Source organism: Emys orbicularis, chromosome 12, assembly GCF_028017835.1.
Source record: "Emys orbicularis isolate rEmyOrb1 chromosome 12, rEmyOrb1.hap1, whole genome shotgun sequence".
In the NCBI taxonomy this organism is placed as follows: domain Eukaryota; kingdom Metazoa; phylum Chordata; order Testudines; family Emydidae; genus Emys; species Emys orbicularis.
In genome coordinates, this window is record NC_088694.1 from 24,160,423 (window position 1) to 24,172,995 (window position 12,573).

At 43.5% G+C, this 12,573-nt stretch overlaps 1 protein-coding gene across 2 annotated transcripts in view; it reads left to right on the forward strand.

The window, feature by feature from the left end:
* The window catches only part of PTPRT (protein tyrosine phosphatase receptor type T), a 715,579-nt gene that overhangs the window by 617,983 nt on the left and 85,023 nt on the right, over nucleotides 1-12,573 (forward strand). For both annotated transcript variants that reach the window (XM_065414819.1, XM_065414820.1), the window contains one exon: nucleotides 9,726-9,755. In XM_065414819.1, the coding sequence (XP_065270891.1) occupies nucleotides 9,726-9,755 (30 nt within the window). The remainder of the gene's footprint in view (nucleotides 1-9,725; nucleotides 9,756-12,573) is intronic.

Sequence of the window (12,573 nt, forward strand, 5' to 3'; positions counted from 1 at the left end):
CCAGACTGGGCCCAATTCTTTCCCTCAGTTCAGTCTTAGTTGTTTCCAGCAGTCATCTTCGGTGGGGTAGCAGGGGAGAACTGACGACCTGGATTACCTCACTCCCATCCTTACATAGTGTTGTCAGATGCTACCGGTGTGGTGCTCTGCTTTCTCCTATGTTGATATCACTCGGCTGCGTGCGTGTGTTCCCTCTGTGTGCTGCCCCAGCTCTGTGCAGCAGACCCGAAGAGAACCCCCAATGACCACAGAGTCTAGTAAGATGCAAAGTCACGTCGACCAGGTTTATTGCGACCTCGGACACAGTTACAGTTCCCCGTAGATTACTTAGTCTACCGGGCATACTACGAGAAAGTGCCTCTTGGCAATGGACCCGGCTCAGTCAGTGGCGGGACTTTCCACTGCCCCCTCAGCCGGACAAAGACACCACCCCAGGGATACATTCTTATACACGGGTACAAACAAGTTACACATCACTCCTGACATATTGAGGTGCAACCCCTCTACGCAGCAAGGTACAACCCTTCTACGTAGTAAGGTGCCGCCTCTCACCTTGTACATGTTGGTTCGATCAAAACAACACTATCCATCATATTCCCCTTTTGGCCCTGTCATTGGGATGGGTCAGCCTGTTCCTTGTTGTGTGTGGAATGTACAAGTATGTGAATGTTCTGATATCTGGTGTCCAGTACCTTTTAGGTATGTCTCTTTTTGCAGCATCAGCCCTTTCCGTGCCAGCTTCTGTGACCAGGGCCTGCCTCCGGCTCACAGCTTAACTTTGCTTTATGTTAGCAAAGTCTTGACCATTACTTTAATTCAGGCCTTAGGCCTCATACCAGGCCTCTGATACCAAGGTTTATATCTCAGGGCCTCCTCTTACTACACATAGGATTTGCATAAGGCGGGAGTCCTTTGTTTCCTAGTTTGACCTCCCCCCCCCCCCCACCCCAGCATCTCGTGGAAAAGTACAGAATTCAAGATGGGTTCCAATATCAGGTGACATGGTTACATGCCTCTGTAGGACCCTTGTAGCCATTCTTCACAGGCTGACCCACAGGTTCACAGGAAGACTAAGCTCTTTTACAGTCCATTGGTCTTGTTGATAGGCCATCCGCCCTGTCTGGCTTTTCCATTGTTGTACCTGAAGTGTTAACAGTGGGTGTCACCCAAAGTAGCATAGTTGAAATACAGATATATAGTCAATATTCCTAATTTCAGATACAGAAATGATACATGTATACAAATAGGACAATCACATTCAGTAAATCATAACCTTTCCAATGATATCTCACATGAGCCATCTTGCATAAAGTATATCTCAGTTATGTCATATTCATATCATAAGCATATTTTCATAAGGAATATGGAATGACACATCACAACCTGGTCCATACTTAGAGCCCTGTGCAGATACAAAGTTTGTATCTGCATCCAAACCTCAAAAATGGTCTGCGGATGCAGATATCCACGGATATAAGGAGGATATCCACAGATTTTCAGGGCTCTATCTATACCCTTCCGAGATCCGATTTGGTGATCTTTCAGCTATCATGAATGGTGAAATTCTTGCAAGGTGAGCTGTTCTTGTGAGATTTCCACCATTTCATGCTGAAACTTTGCAAGAACAGTGACCACATTCAAATTAGATGCAGAACCAAAAAACTATCCACGATATAGGAACAGACGGGGGATTAGAATCTGAACCTTCTGGAAATTTAAAAGGAGTGGAAATTGAAGTTTCAGTTTCAGGTCACCTCTACTTCCTAGAGCTTGGAAATGAAACTTCTTTCTCTACTCATTTTCCCCCTTTTGGCTGCATGCAAATGAAATCGTTGTGTTCTGTTTTCCTCTGTGTACCTCTTTGGCTGTGCACCATCATCAACAATGTTGTGAGCCAGCCAGGGTGGGCATAATTCTCTGAGAACAATTGGCTAGTTTATAGGTGACTCTTTTCCCCCTTTGGAGGCAAGAAGAGTGTACAAAAGTGTTTTGGAAGCTTGCTTTACCTAGATCTGCTAGTGTACTTTGATCTTCCTTCAAACATACCTCTTGTATCAGTTCTGGACTTCTTTTGAATGGACACAGCCAGTCATGTCAAATTGAGGTTGAGAGTGGGAATTCATGTGGACAAGTGTCCAGTAGCGATGGCATTGAACCTACCAAACAAATTTCACTTGTAAACTAAGGCAGATTGGGACCAGATCTTGTTATAGGAAACACCATCCGGGGCCATAGATTGATATGAATATTTTGTGATGTGTGGCTTAAAAAAACAACAGCAGCACACCACACACACACACCATTGGCTGCATAAATCATTTCATAACAGATTTGTTCTCTCGTTGTACAAACAAAAACACAAGCAGCTTAACCTCTTTGAATTCAAACCTACTTAAAGGAATCATCTCTCAGCCTGCAGAGGCACTTGTACAAGATAGTCTTGTCTTTCTAGGCAATGATGCAGAAAATAAGTTATTTAATTAGACAAACTTGAGGCACTGCCTTCACGTGGAGCTGGAAGATACCACAGTAACATCTGTTTGTGGCTCAGGGCATTATAGCTAATCAGTAATAGACACAATCAATCTGATTTTTTCTGGATGAAGTGTTTTGTTAACCAGTTTACAGAGTTGAAGGATGGAGAGAGATTGAGAACCCCGCACTGCCAAAACAAGGACACCTGAATTGTCAGAAGTTACTCCTGGTTCTTATAAACCCCTCCAAATTAGGATGCTTCTCTGAACCTTATCTACATAGTCTTGTACAAAGACCCTGGCCTTCAGTTTGGTTTGGATGTGTTCAAACCCTTTTAGTTCGGCAAATGTGTGAAGCTACCAAACTTGTCTGCATGACTCAGTTAAATACCCGTATTTGAAGTTGAATAACCACACCAAACAAGCTTGAGTTTTTTTCTATAGGGGAAAAATGAATGGTGGACTTACATGTGTCAATTTAACTCTGCAGTCACCCAGGACCAGCTAACATGTTTTTAAATAGGACTGTCTTTGTCTACACTAGATACTAAGGGCTTGTCTATACAAACATTTAGTTTGCAGCAAGTTGGGGTGTGAATATAACCCACAGTTGCCTGCTGCATACACACTGTCCATGTGGATCCTGCTCACGCACATAAACACTTAGTTAATGCGCTTTTATCTCATCCTCTTTGAAACCAGAGTAGATCTTTGTCTTTGTCTACACAAGTACCTAAAGACATACTCATTTAAGCCCACTCATTTCCCCAATGTTGACAAACATCTAGTGTGTGGGGGTCCGAACTTCAAAATACAGAATGCCAACATCTGATGCGTCCCCAATATTCTATAGAAGATAGTTTGTTCACTCGTGATATTAGTTGAATATTGCCTAACATAAAAAGTATAATAAAATAATATGGTTGGTTACTAAATGCTTCTTGAAGCCAGAAAGACATTTGTGTAACTTTTTATTGTGCAAATACTTTTTGACTGTTTTGGACCCCTTAATAGTTTGGATGTTGGCCAGTTCTTATTTTATCTTAATAGTTTTAACTCCTCCAAAATTGTGTCTTACATTTCCCTAGAGAGTCAAGAATGTGATGCTCTTCAGTGTTACATGTTTGAGAGGACAGAGCCTCTAGTGACCCCTGGAAGTGTGAGACTGAATAAATAGGATCAGACAGCCTGTCACTGTCTACTATAAATAAGTTCCTCAAAGACCTCCTGTGGTAAAATGAAGATGGGGGGGGGGGGGGGTAGAAGTCTAGAATTAGTTCCTTTTAAGAAAATTAGCTTTTTTCTGGATTAAGGTTGAAATCTGAAACTAATTAATTAAAACCCAACTGCCTGTTACATTGTGACAAAGACTTGGGTCATGGGAAGGAGCTGCTCAATGGGTACTTGTACATTCAGTGGTGAAACACCCACCTCCCCTTCTGTATCGGTGTTGAAGAAAGACATTCTGTGTCTATTATAGGTGAGGCTGGTAGTATTGCCTATTATTAAGATCCTGTTTCCAGTTGCTTATAACTTTGCCAATCTTTAACCATGTGGCTGAAATTTTCCATGTCAGCTGTCTGCCTCAGGCTGAATTTTTGGGGAAAATTTAAGACAAAACAGTACAGCCATTTCCAAGGATTATAGGGGGAAAATATGTTGTTTTGCCAATGTTAAATTCTGGTGACCCTTTCTTTGAAAATGTCTAGCACCCCTATGCTTGACGTCCCCGTGACAATCCACACAAATTTGGCCAAGTTATAATTCCTTGGAAAATCATTTTACCTATGCTCAGCAGAGATTTTCTAGGGCTTTTCAGTTTAAAAATTCCATCCACACTGAGCATGCTCCAGTCTGGATGAGCAGAACTGTCCTTGCAATTACTGCTCTGAGCTATTGTGTGCCTTGCTGGGTCTGGGTTCAGGCACCAGAACTGAAAGCAGGGCCACTATCTCTCCTGAGCTCTAAATGCCCCCCCGCCCCACACACACACACTCAGGCAGCATGGAGGAGAAATTTCTCTGATTTGAATGCAGATGGTACAGGAGATGGACCACTCGGGGTGGGGAGTAGATTGAAACAAGAAGCCGGGATAGTGGGTGGGGGAGGAGGGGAAGGAGACTGGGAATGCTAGCTACCACTAGGAGGAAAATGGACTGGGAATTGGGGTGGGGGAGATTGGGAGTGGCTGGCCAAGAAGACTGGGACTAGGAGCAAGAGACAGGAGGCATCTCTCTCTCTCTCTCTCTCTCTCTCTATTACTTATATAGAGATGGTAGATATGGCTATATCTAGTCCCAAATAAACACAGACTATGGGATATGCTCAGTTTCAGCTGTCTGACTTTCACTATCAAATGGTTAGGCCAGTCAAACAGCATAACTAGAAGTCTGACCTGACTCCTTCCACCTCCATCTCTGGAGCCAGATGTTCTGCAGTAGGAAGCAGAGATTTAGCATTGCAAAAAGCCCCCAAACCCAGTTCAAATTAGTCACCATGTTTCAATGACTGGATTTAGGTAGTTAAGAGGTCAGCTGTTGGATGTTTTAAAAGGAAATCCTTGACTGCATTAGATTGGGCTTTACAGAACGTTATTCTGGTTATATCCTCAGTAGGTAAGAAGAAGAGACTGAGCAAATGACACATGGAGAAACTTCTGCACATGAATAAAAATGAAAGGCACCTCCTTGGATTCCAGCGCTTTTTTTTTTCGTAATCTTTGGGGAACTTTAAGTTATTCTCCACCTTTCCTAGACCCTGGATTTTAGAGAGTCACTGTGGTGATATTAAAAGAAAAGAGAGTTTGGGAATCCTAGAGCTGTGTGGAACGTAGCCAGTCCCAAGCATGCAAAAATAATGAATCAGGCCCTGAAAAATCATTAGGTGGGCTTAAAACTAATGGGCCTTTTAAAAAAAATTCTGCCTTCTGGTTTGCCCTGAAACCTTGAGGGCTGGAAACTTTTTTTTTTTTTAAATGAAAGATGAAATTCTCATGAAATCACACATCTTCAGAAGCTGGGACTTCAAGAAAAACACAAAATATGGCGAGAGTCACAATTAAAATCACTCGAGTTGGCAACACTGTGAAAATCGTAGTACTTGCCCTTCACTTTTTGGAATATTGCTTTTGGCTTTCGTCTACATGGGCTCTCACTTCCCAAATCCCTCCTCCTAAGAACATAATGGCCATACTGGGTCAGACTAATGATCCATCTTGCCCAGTATCCTGTCTCTGACAATGGCCCAGAGCTTCAAGGGGAGTTTACAGAACAGGGCAATTATGGAGTGATCCATCCCTGTCTTCCCCTCCTGGCTTCTCGCAGTCAGAGGTTTGGAGTTGCCCTGAGCAGGGGTTGCATCCCTGACCATCTTGGTGAAGCCAGTTCTACTTTTAGCCATCACAACATCTCATGGCAACGAATTCCACAGGTTAGTTGTGAGTTATGTGAAAAAGTATTTCCTCTTGTCTGTACTAAACCTGCTGCCTATTAATTTCATTGGGTGACCCCTGGGTTTTGTATTGTGGTAAAGGGTAAATAAACCTTCTCTAGTCACTTTTTCCACATTATTCATGATTTTATAGACTTCTATCATATCCCCTTTAGTCATCTCTCTTCTAAACTGAACAACCCTAATCTCTTTACTCTTTTTTTTTAATCGTTCCATACCCTTGATTATCTTTGTTGCTCTCCTCTGAACTTTTTCCAGTTCACTATATCCTTTCAGAGATGGGTAGGGTCCTACCAAATTCATGGTCCATTTTGATCAATTTCACAGGCAGAAGGTTTTAAAATTGGCCAATTTCACATTTTCAGCTGTTTACATCTGAAATTTCACAGTGTTCTAACCATGGAGGTCCCAACCCAGAAGTGGGTCTGATCTCACCACCACCCCGCCCCAGCTGCCATGCCAGGGAAGAACAAGTCCTGTCCTCTCCCAGTCCAGCAGGGGCTCACAGCTAGGAACCTCCTTAGCTGGGGCACTCCCTGGAGCAGACCCACCTCCACAAATCTCCTCCAGCTGCAGAAACCTTGGAGGCTGGAGCTTTCTGCAGCAGGGGGAGGTACTGGGAGGTGGGTCTGATCTCCCACCGAGAGCGAGAGCACTGGGGAAGGACAAGTCCTCTCTCTCCCCAGCTCAGTTGGGACTTGCAGCTAGGAGCCCCCTAACTGGGGTGCTCCCAGCAGCAAGAGGGAGATCAGATTTCATAGGGAAGGGCGTATTTCATGGACCGTGTCACATTTTTCACAGCTGTGAAATTGGTAGGGCCCTAGAGATGAACAGAAGGCAGTATTCCAGGTGTGGGCACACCGTGGATTAATGTAGCGGTATTGTAATATTTTCAGTCCTATTTTCTATCCCTTTCCTAATAGTTCCTACCATTCAGATAGCATTTTTGATTGCTGCTTCCCACTGAGCTGTAGTTTTCAGAGAACTATCCACAATGACTCCAAGAACTCTTTCTTGAATGGTAACAGCTAATTTAGATCCCTTCATTATATATGTGTAGTTGGGATTATTTTTTCCAGTGTGCATTACTTTGCATTTATCAATCTTGAATTTCATCTGACATTTTGTTGTCCAGTCACCCAGTGTGACAAGGTTGGGCCTCACCACCTGGCGCCTCCTGCTGGTTGTCTCCAGGAATTAGCTCTGTCCAGTGGAACGCCCCCTCCTGGTGGTGTCCCATCCGTCGTCTCGCCCTCGGTTGGCGTCTGAGCCCGCGTCGCTCACCAGCTCGCGGCATCCTTTTCGAGCCACTGCCTTCCGGCAGTGCCCTTAGTCCAGCCTCGCCCCCTTCCCGGGGGTGATCAATCGGCTGTCTCTCTGCACCCTGGCCAATGTGGGCAACTGCACCCCCAAAGTCACACCCCTCTTGGCAGGGGGTTGGTGCAGCCCAAGACGGCCACTCCCGTTGGCCAGGTGTAAGGCAAGGGGGAAGGGGGGGACCCAGGCCCGCCCACTACTCTGGGTCCCAACCCAGGGACCCTCTAGTGGCAGCCATCCTGCCCTCCTTCTCTCCCTCCGTCTGTCCATGTCCCTCGGCTGCTTCCCCTTCGGCCCTTCGCACCGGCTAGGCCCTTCCCCTCAGGGCCTGCAGCCTGGCAGACACGGGGCTGGAGTTCCCTGCTGCTCCCCTAGGGCTGCCCAGCACTGCGCTGTCCCAGGTGCTAGTCTCCCACCTCTGGAGACAGACCTTCCCCTGTCAAAGTCCTGGGACAGACTGCCTGCTCCCTCCCTGAGCAGCGTTTTTATAGGGCTGAGCCTGGCCCTGATTGGCTGCCTCTGATCCGGGCCCTGATTGGCTCCCAATAAGCCCTTCCCTCATTGGCTGTCCATCTGCACAGGCCTGCTGCAGCCTAAATTCTCAGGGAGTGGGGCAGCCGCCCCACTACACCCAGTTTTTTTGAGATCTCCCGTAACTCTTCATAGTCAGCTTTGGACTTAACTATCTTGAATAATTTTGTATCATCTGCAAACTTTTCTACCTCACTGTATCTTTTAAACAGGACCTTCCCTGTTATCCCATGACTGCTTAGTTTCCTCAAGAGCCCTTGCTAAGGGACCTTCTCAAAGGCTTTCTAAAAATCCAAGTACTCAATATCAGCTTGGTCACTCTTATTCATATGCTTGTTGACATCCTCAAATAATTCTAATAGCTTGGTGAGGCATGACTTCCCTTTACAAAAGCCATGGTGACTTTTCCCCCAACAACTCATGTTTGTGTCTGATAATTCTCAAGGTTCTCTTTGATGTTAGGTTCAAATGAACTCAGAATCTCATAATGAAACTCAATGAAAATGGCTACATTTCATTTGATTTATTGTCAAAATCATGTGGAACCCTGAATTTCATGTGATTTAATGAATGAGGCCAGATGCACTTAGCTATGCATTCCAGAGTCACTCAAAAGGTTTGGGAACCTTTGGGATTCTGGCCTGCATTTCAAGTTTTTAACAAGATCCATTATGAGGCAAAACATGTAGTTTCAATGTAATAATTTTGCACATCTGTAATCAACTGTACTTCCCCTGAGGAAATCTCTTTGTAGGCAGCAAATTGTACATGAGTGAGAAAATGAAGCAGATCATATTTGCAACAAGAAAAGGAATACCAAATGCATGTGTGATGGTATGCCCACTCTCTGAGCACCAATTACTGTGACTGCATACACAAAATGGGTAATTGTGTATGCAAATATGACTAATTAACCATGTATATGCCCAGCTACTAGGTTTCCATGTGAAGCCATGGTAATTGTATGTGCAGATTAAACATACAATTGTACTTTAATGTCACATGTCTACATTTGGAAAGTCTGTCCCAGGATTTGTAGCGGCTGAAACAACAAAGGTAAAGTTGTAGAGTAAAGTTGAAGTTTGTGTTCTTTCGTCACTCCTTTTCTGTCGTGACTCAGCTTGTCACCTGTGATGATCAACATTTCATGTTTGTCAAGATGCAGTACAGTACTTTGTGTTGCAGTACATTGTGCCATATCCTGTGGCGTAACCTATGATAAGAAGCTCTTTGCTTCTCCAGTGTTCTCCAGTGGGGAAAACCCCATGCGCTATGCTATACATGTTTCCCATAACGTATTTCCTTGTGATACAATGTATCAAAATCTTCTGAAGCCTGTCATAGAGAATTTGTAATAGGAAATCCTTAACAATTATTCATGGTTAATTAGTGACATAGAACGTTAATGAGTAATCATCTACCCACCATCCTTTTGTGCTACCCGAATCAATAAACAATTTAGAGTTTCATGAGACTTGATTATTCAGTGCTTTGTTTATTCAGACATGTAGATATTCAAAAGATGCACAATATTTACTCATCATCCCATTCTGTTTCATATAATAATATTTAGCTTTTATAAAATGCTTTTCATCCAAAGATCTCAAAGTACTTTACAGAGATAGGTAAGTATCTTCATCCACATTTTTCAAATGGGGAAATTGAGTCACAGACAGGTGAATTGAGCTGTCCAAGGGGACACAGCAAGTCAGCAGCAGAACTGGGAACAGAGCCCAAATCTCCTGACCCCAAATCCAGCATGCTATTCAGTGGGCCATGCTGTTTCTCAGGAAAAACTTGGGAAAAGAAGCAAGTAACTCAGTATGAGTGATGGCACTGAAATACTGTGTACATTTCAAATAAAGAAGATTTCATATAAGTCTAATTATGGTTTTTTTTTCTTCTTCCCCCCTTTTGGACATTTTCTTCATCTGACTGCCCATCAATGTTTAGAAGAAATGCATATTCCTACTCCTATTACTTGTAAGTACCTAGCTGGAGATAACTTGTCTTGAGCATGCTCATTATAGTGGTACGGGGGGGTGGGGTGTTGTATGTGGTTTTCTCCTTTAATCAGTTTTTTTTTTTACCATTTCACTGATCTTTGTTCTTCAAACAGCCTGCATTTTTATTTCTTCATTTTCATACTATTTTTTTCATTGTTTCACGCATTGTACCTACATACATCTCTTCAGAACAAGTAAGTGTGCACAGAAATGTCAGTTTACAATTGCAACTCTCCAAATGCAGGTGTGCAAGTGGAGAAACCCTACATTGCCTCCTTTTTGATAGTTCAGTCCTCTGTATCCAGATTCTTGGAAATTCACATCTAAGAACTGTTGGTTGGAATTGCTTTGTCTTGAGGACAAACTACTTTAAAATATCATCAATTTCCAAGGGGGCGTACCCTTGTCTTTGTATACATTTCCGATTTAGGATATCAGGGTTAGACTTTAACCCAGCAAATATTCCAATCTTAAGCCAGACCTGTAACATGGTGGGTTTCAATCTAGATCATTTGATGTTTACATGGTTCTGATTTTTAATCCAAACCTGCTGCTCAGCCCCAGCGATTACAGTACACGTTGAAGTCAGTTGTTAATGCTAGTGAAAATGGTTCATGCACAGGTACCACACATGCCAGGGCATGCCTGTGTGGCAGTTATTGGGTATGTCAAAGGAGTCTCACTTACACAAACTATTTGCCTTCTTTGACTTCAGTGAGAGTTAGTCTCTTTGATACATGAGCTGAATTTGACCTTCGGGGGCTATATTCTGCTCTCGGATATTTAGGTGTAAATCCAGAGTAACGACATAGACTCTAGAGCTAATTCAGATGCACACGGGTTTAACTGAGAATAGAATTTGATCCAAAGCATTAAGAATTATGGGCATAAATTAAAGTGGGATGGGGGCTGCTTTATCTTACAACTTCCAGCTAGTTTTAGTCCTTGCTAGAGCCCCTCCTCCTCACCAGGTAAGTTACTCAATTAGGGCTGGTCTACAATAGGGGGGGGATCAATCTAAGATACGCAACTTCAGCTACGTGAATAATGTAGCTGAAGTCGAAGTATCTTAGATCGACTTACCTGGGGTCCACACGGTGCGGGATCGACGGCCGCGGCTCCCCCGTCAACTCTGCTACCGCCGCTCGCTCCGGTGGAGTTCCGGAGTTGACGAGGAGCACATTCGGGGATTGATATATCGCGTCTTAACGAGACGTGATATATCGATCCCCGATAAATCGATCGCTACCCGCCGATACGGCGGGTAGTGAAGACGTACCCTTAGCATACCTTTGGAATGTCAGAAAAGCACAGGTTGCACTATTTTGCTGCTTTCACCTATTTATACCCAATTTATGATCAACAGACACCACTGCCTATGAATTTGGCCCATGGTCTGCTATGAAAGCTGTACCCTCTTACTCCAGACTACATATGACAGAAATTTGCCCATTTCATAAATTGAGTTTTACATATTCAGAAATCATGTCAGGGGTGTGTTCAGAAACAGGGGAAGTGTCAAGCACAGCTTCTGGAACAGCCCCTTGGGCCCATAGTAGCTGGCACAATTTAGAGCAACCTCAAGGTTGCCCTAACTTGCAGCAAGGGCAGAAACAGGCATCAGGAAGCTGCAATGGTGCCTTAGACCCTGCCCATTCACCCTCAATTTTCAGCTCCACCAAACAGAGCTCAATGACATCTGAGGATTAAACCTCACATATTAATGTACGGTTGACAGTGTGGCACGCAGGAGGTGGGGAGAGAAGTTAGGCTTCTCTCATCCACAACTCAAATCTGAGAACGGTAGGAATGGCTTGAAGCATCATAGACTATCAAGTCAGCTTCCAGACTCCAGTAAACCAGAGTTAAGACCTGGGGATCTTCTTTATTCCAGTAAAATACTGTGGAATATCTTGGTGCCACAAACATGCACATTTCTCATGGAAATCCATTGCTCCTTTTTAAAGTGAATACAATTGTTATGGTACATTTTAATTTTTCTTTTTGGCCAATTATCCAAAAGCATGAAAGCAAGTCTTTGGAGGAATAGGTATGGGCTCCAGGTGGACAAGGACAGCCTGAAAGGACTACACTTAATTTGACTGACTATTTTACCTCTTGGACAGCTTATGAAGAAAATAGTTTATTTTCAAGTTTAGAGAAAACAAACAAACAACAGCAATAATTTTTTTAAATGAAACTGGTTCCTATTCAAGACCTTGTGTGCCAAGTTTTAACCCTGATGCAAATTTGAATTGGATGAGTTATCACTCCTGAAAAACAGGTTTTCAAATAAATCTGCTGACAGATCCTTAAATTCAACTGCATTGACTGGGTTTCTGAAACATATATTATTTGTGGTTTCCGTTTCTCGAATTCACCTCTGTGCTTCTTGGAATAATTCTTTTCTTTTTCTTTTAAATCATTGTTTTAACCCTTCCTCGGCTACTTGCCTGAAGTTTCTTTTCGCTAAGGGCCTGTATCCACAGCCCACCTCATGCTGGGTAGTACTTCCTCACCAGTGTAGTCTCACTGAAGTCACTGAAGAACTGATACTTACTGTGAACTTTTGCAGAATTGGGCCGTAAGTGTTGCAATAGCTATTAATGGCTAGTCTCTGGCCTTGGATTCTAACAGATCTGATTGCAGTCAACAGCTAAATAACCTGATTCTGCAAGGTGGCCAAATACCCTCAATTCCCACTGAAGCCAATGATAGTTGAAGGTACTCATTCCTTTGCAGGTGGAGCTTTGCATGTCATGGAATAGGGTCCTAGTGAGCTGGGGGGAAAAGAG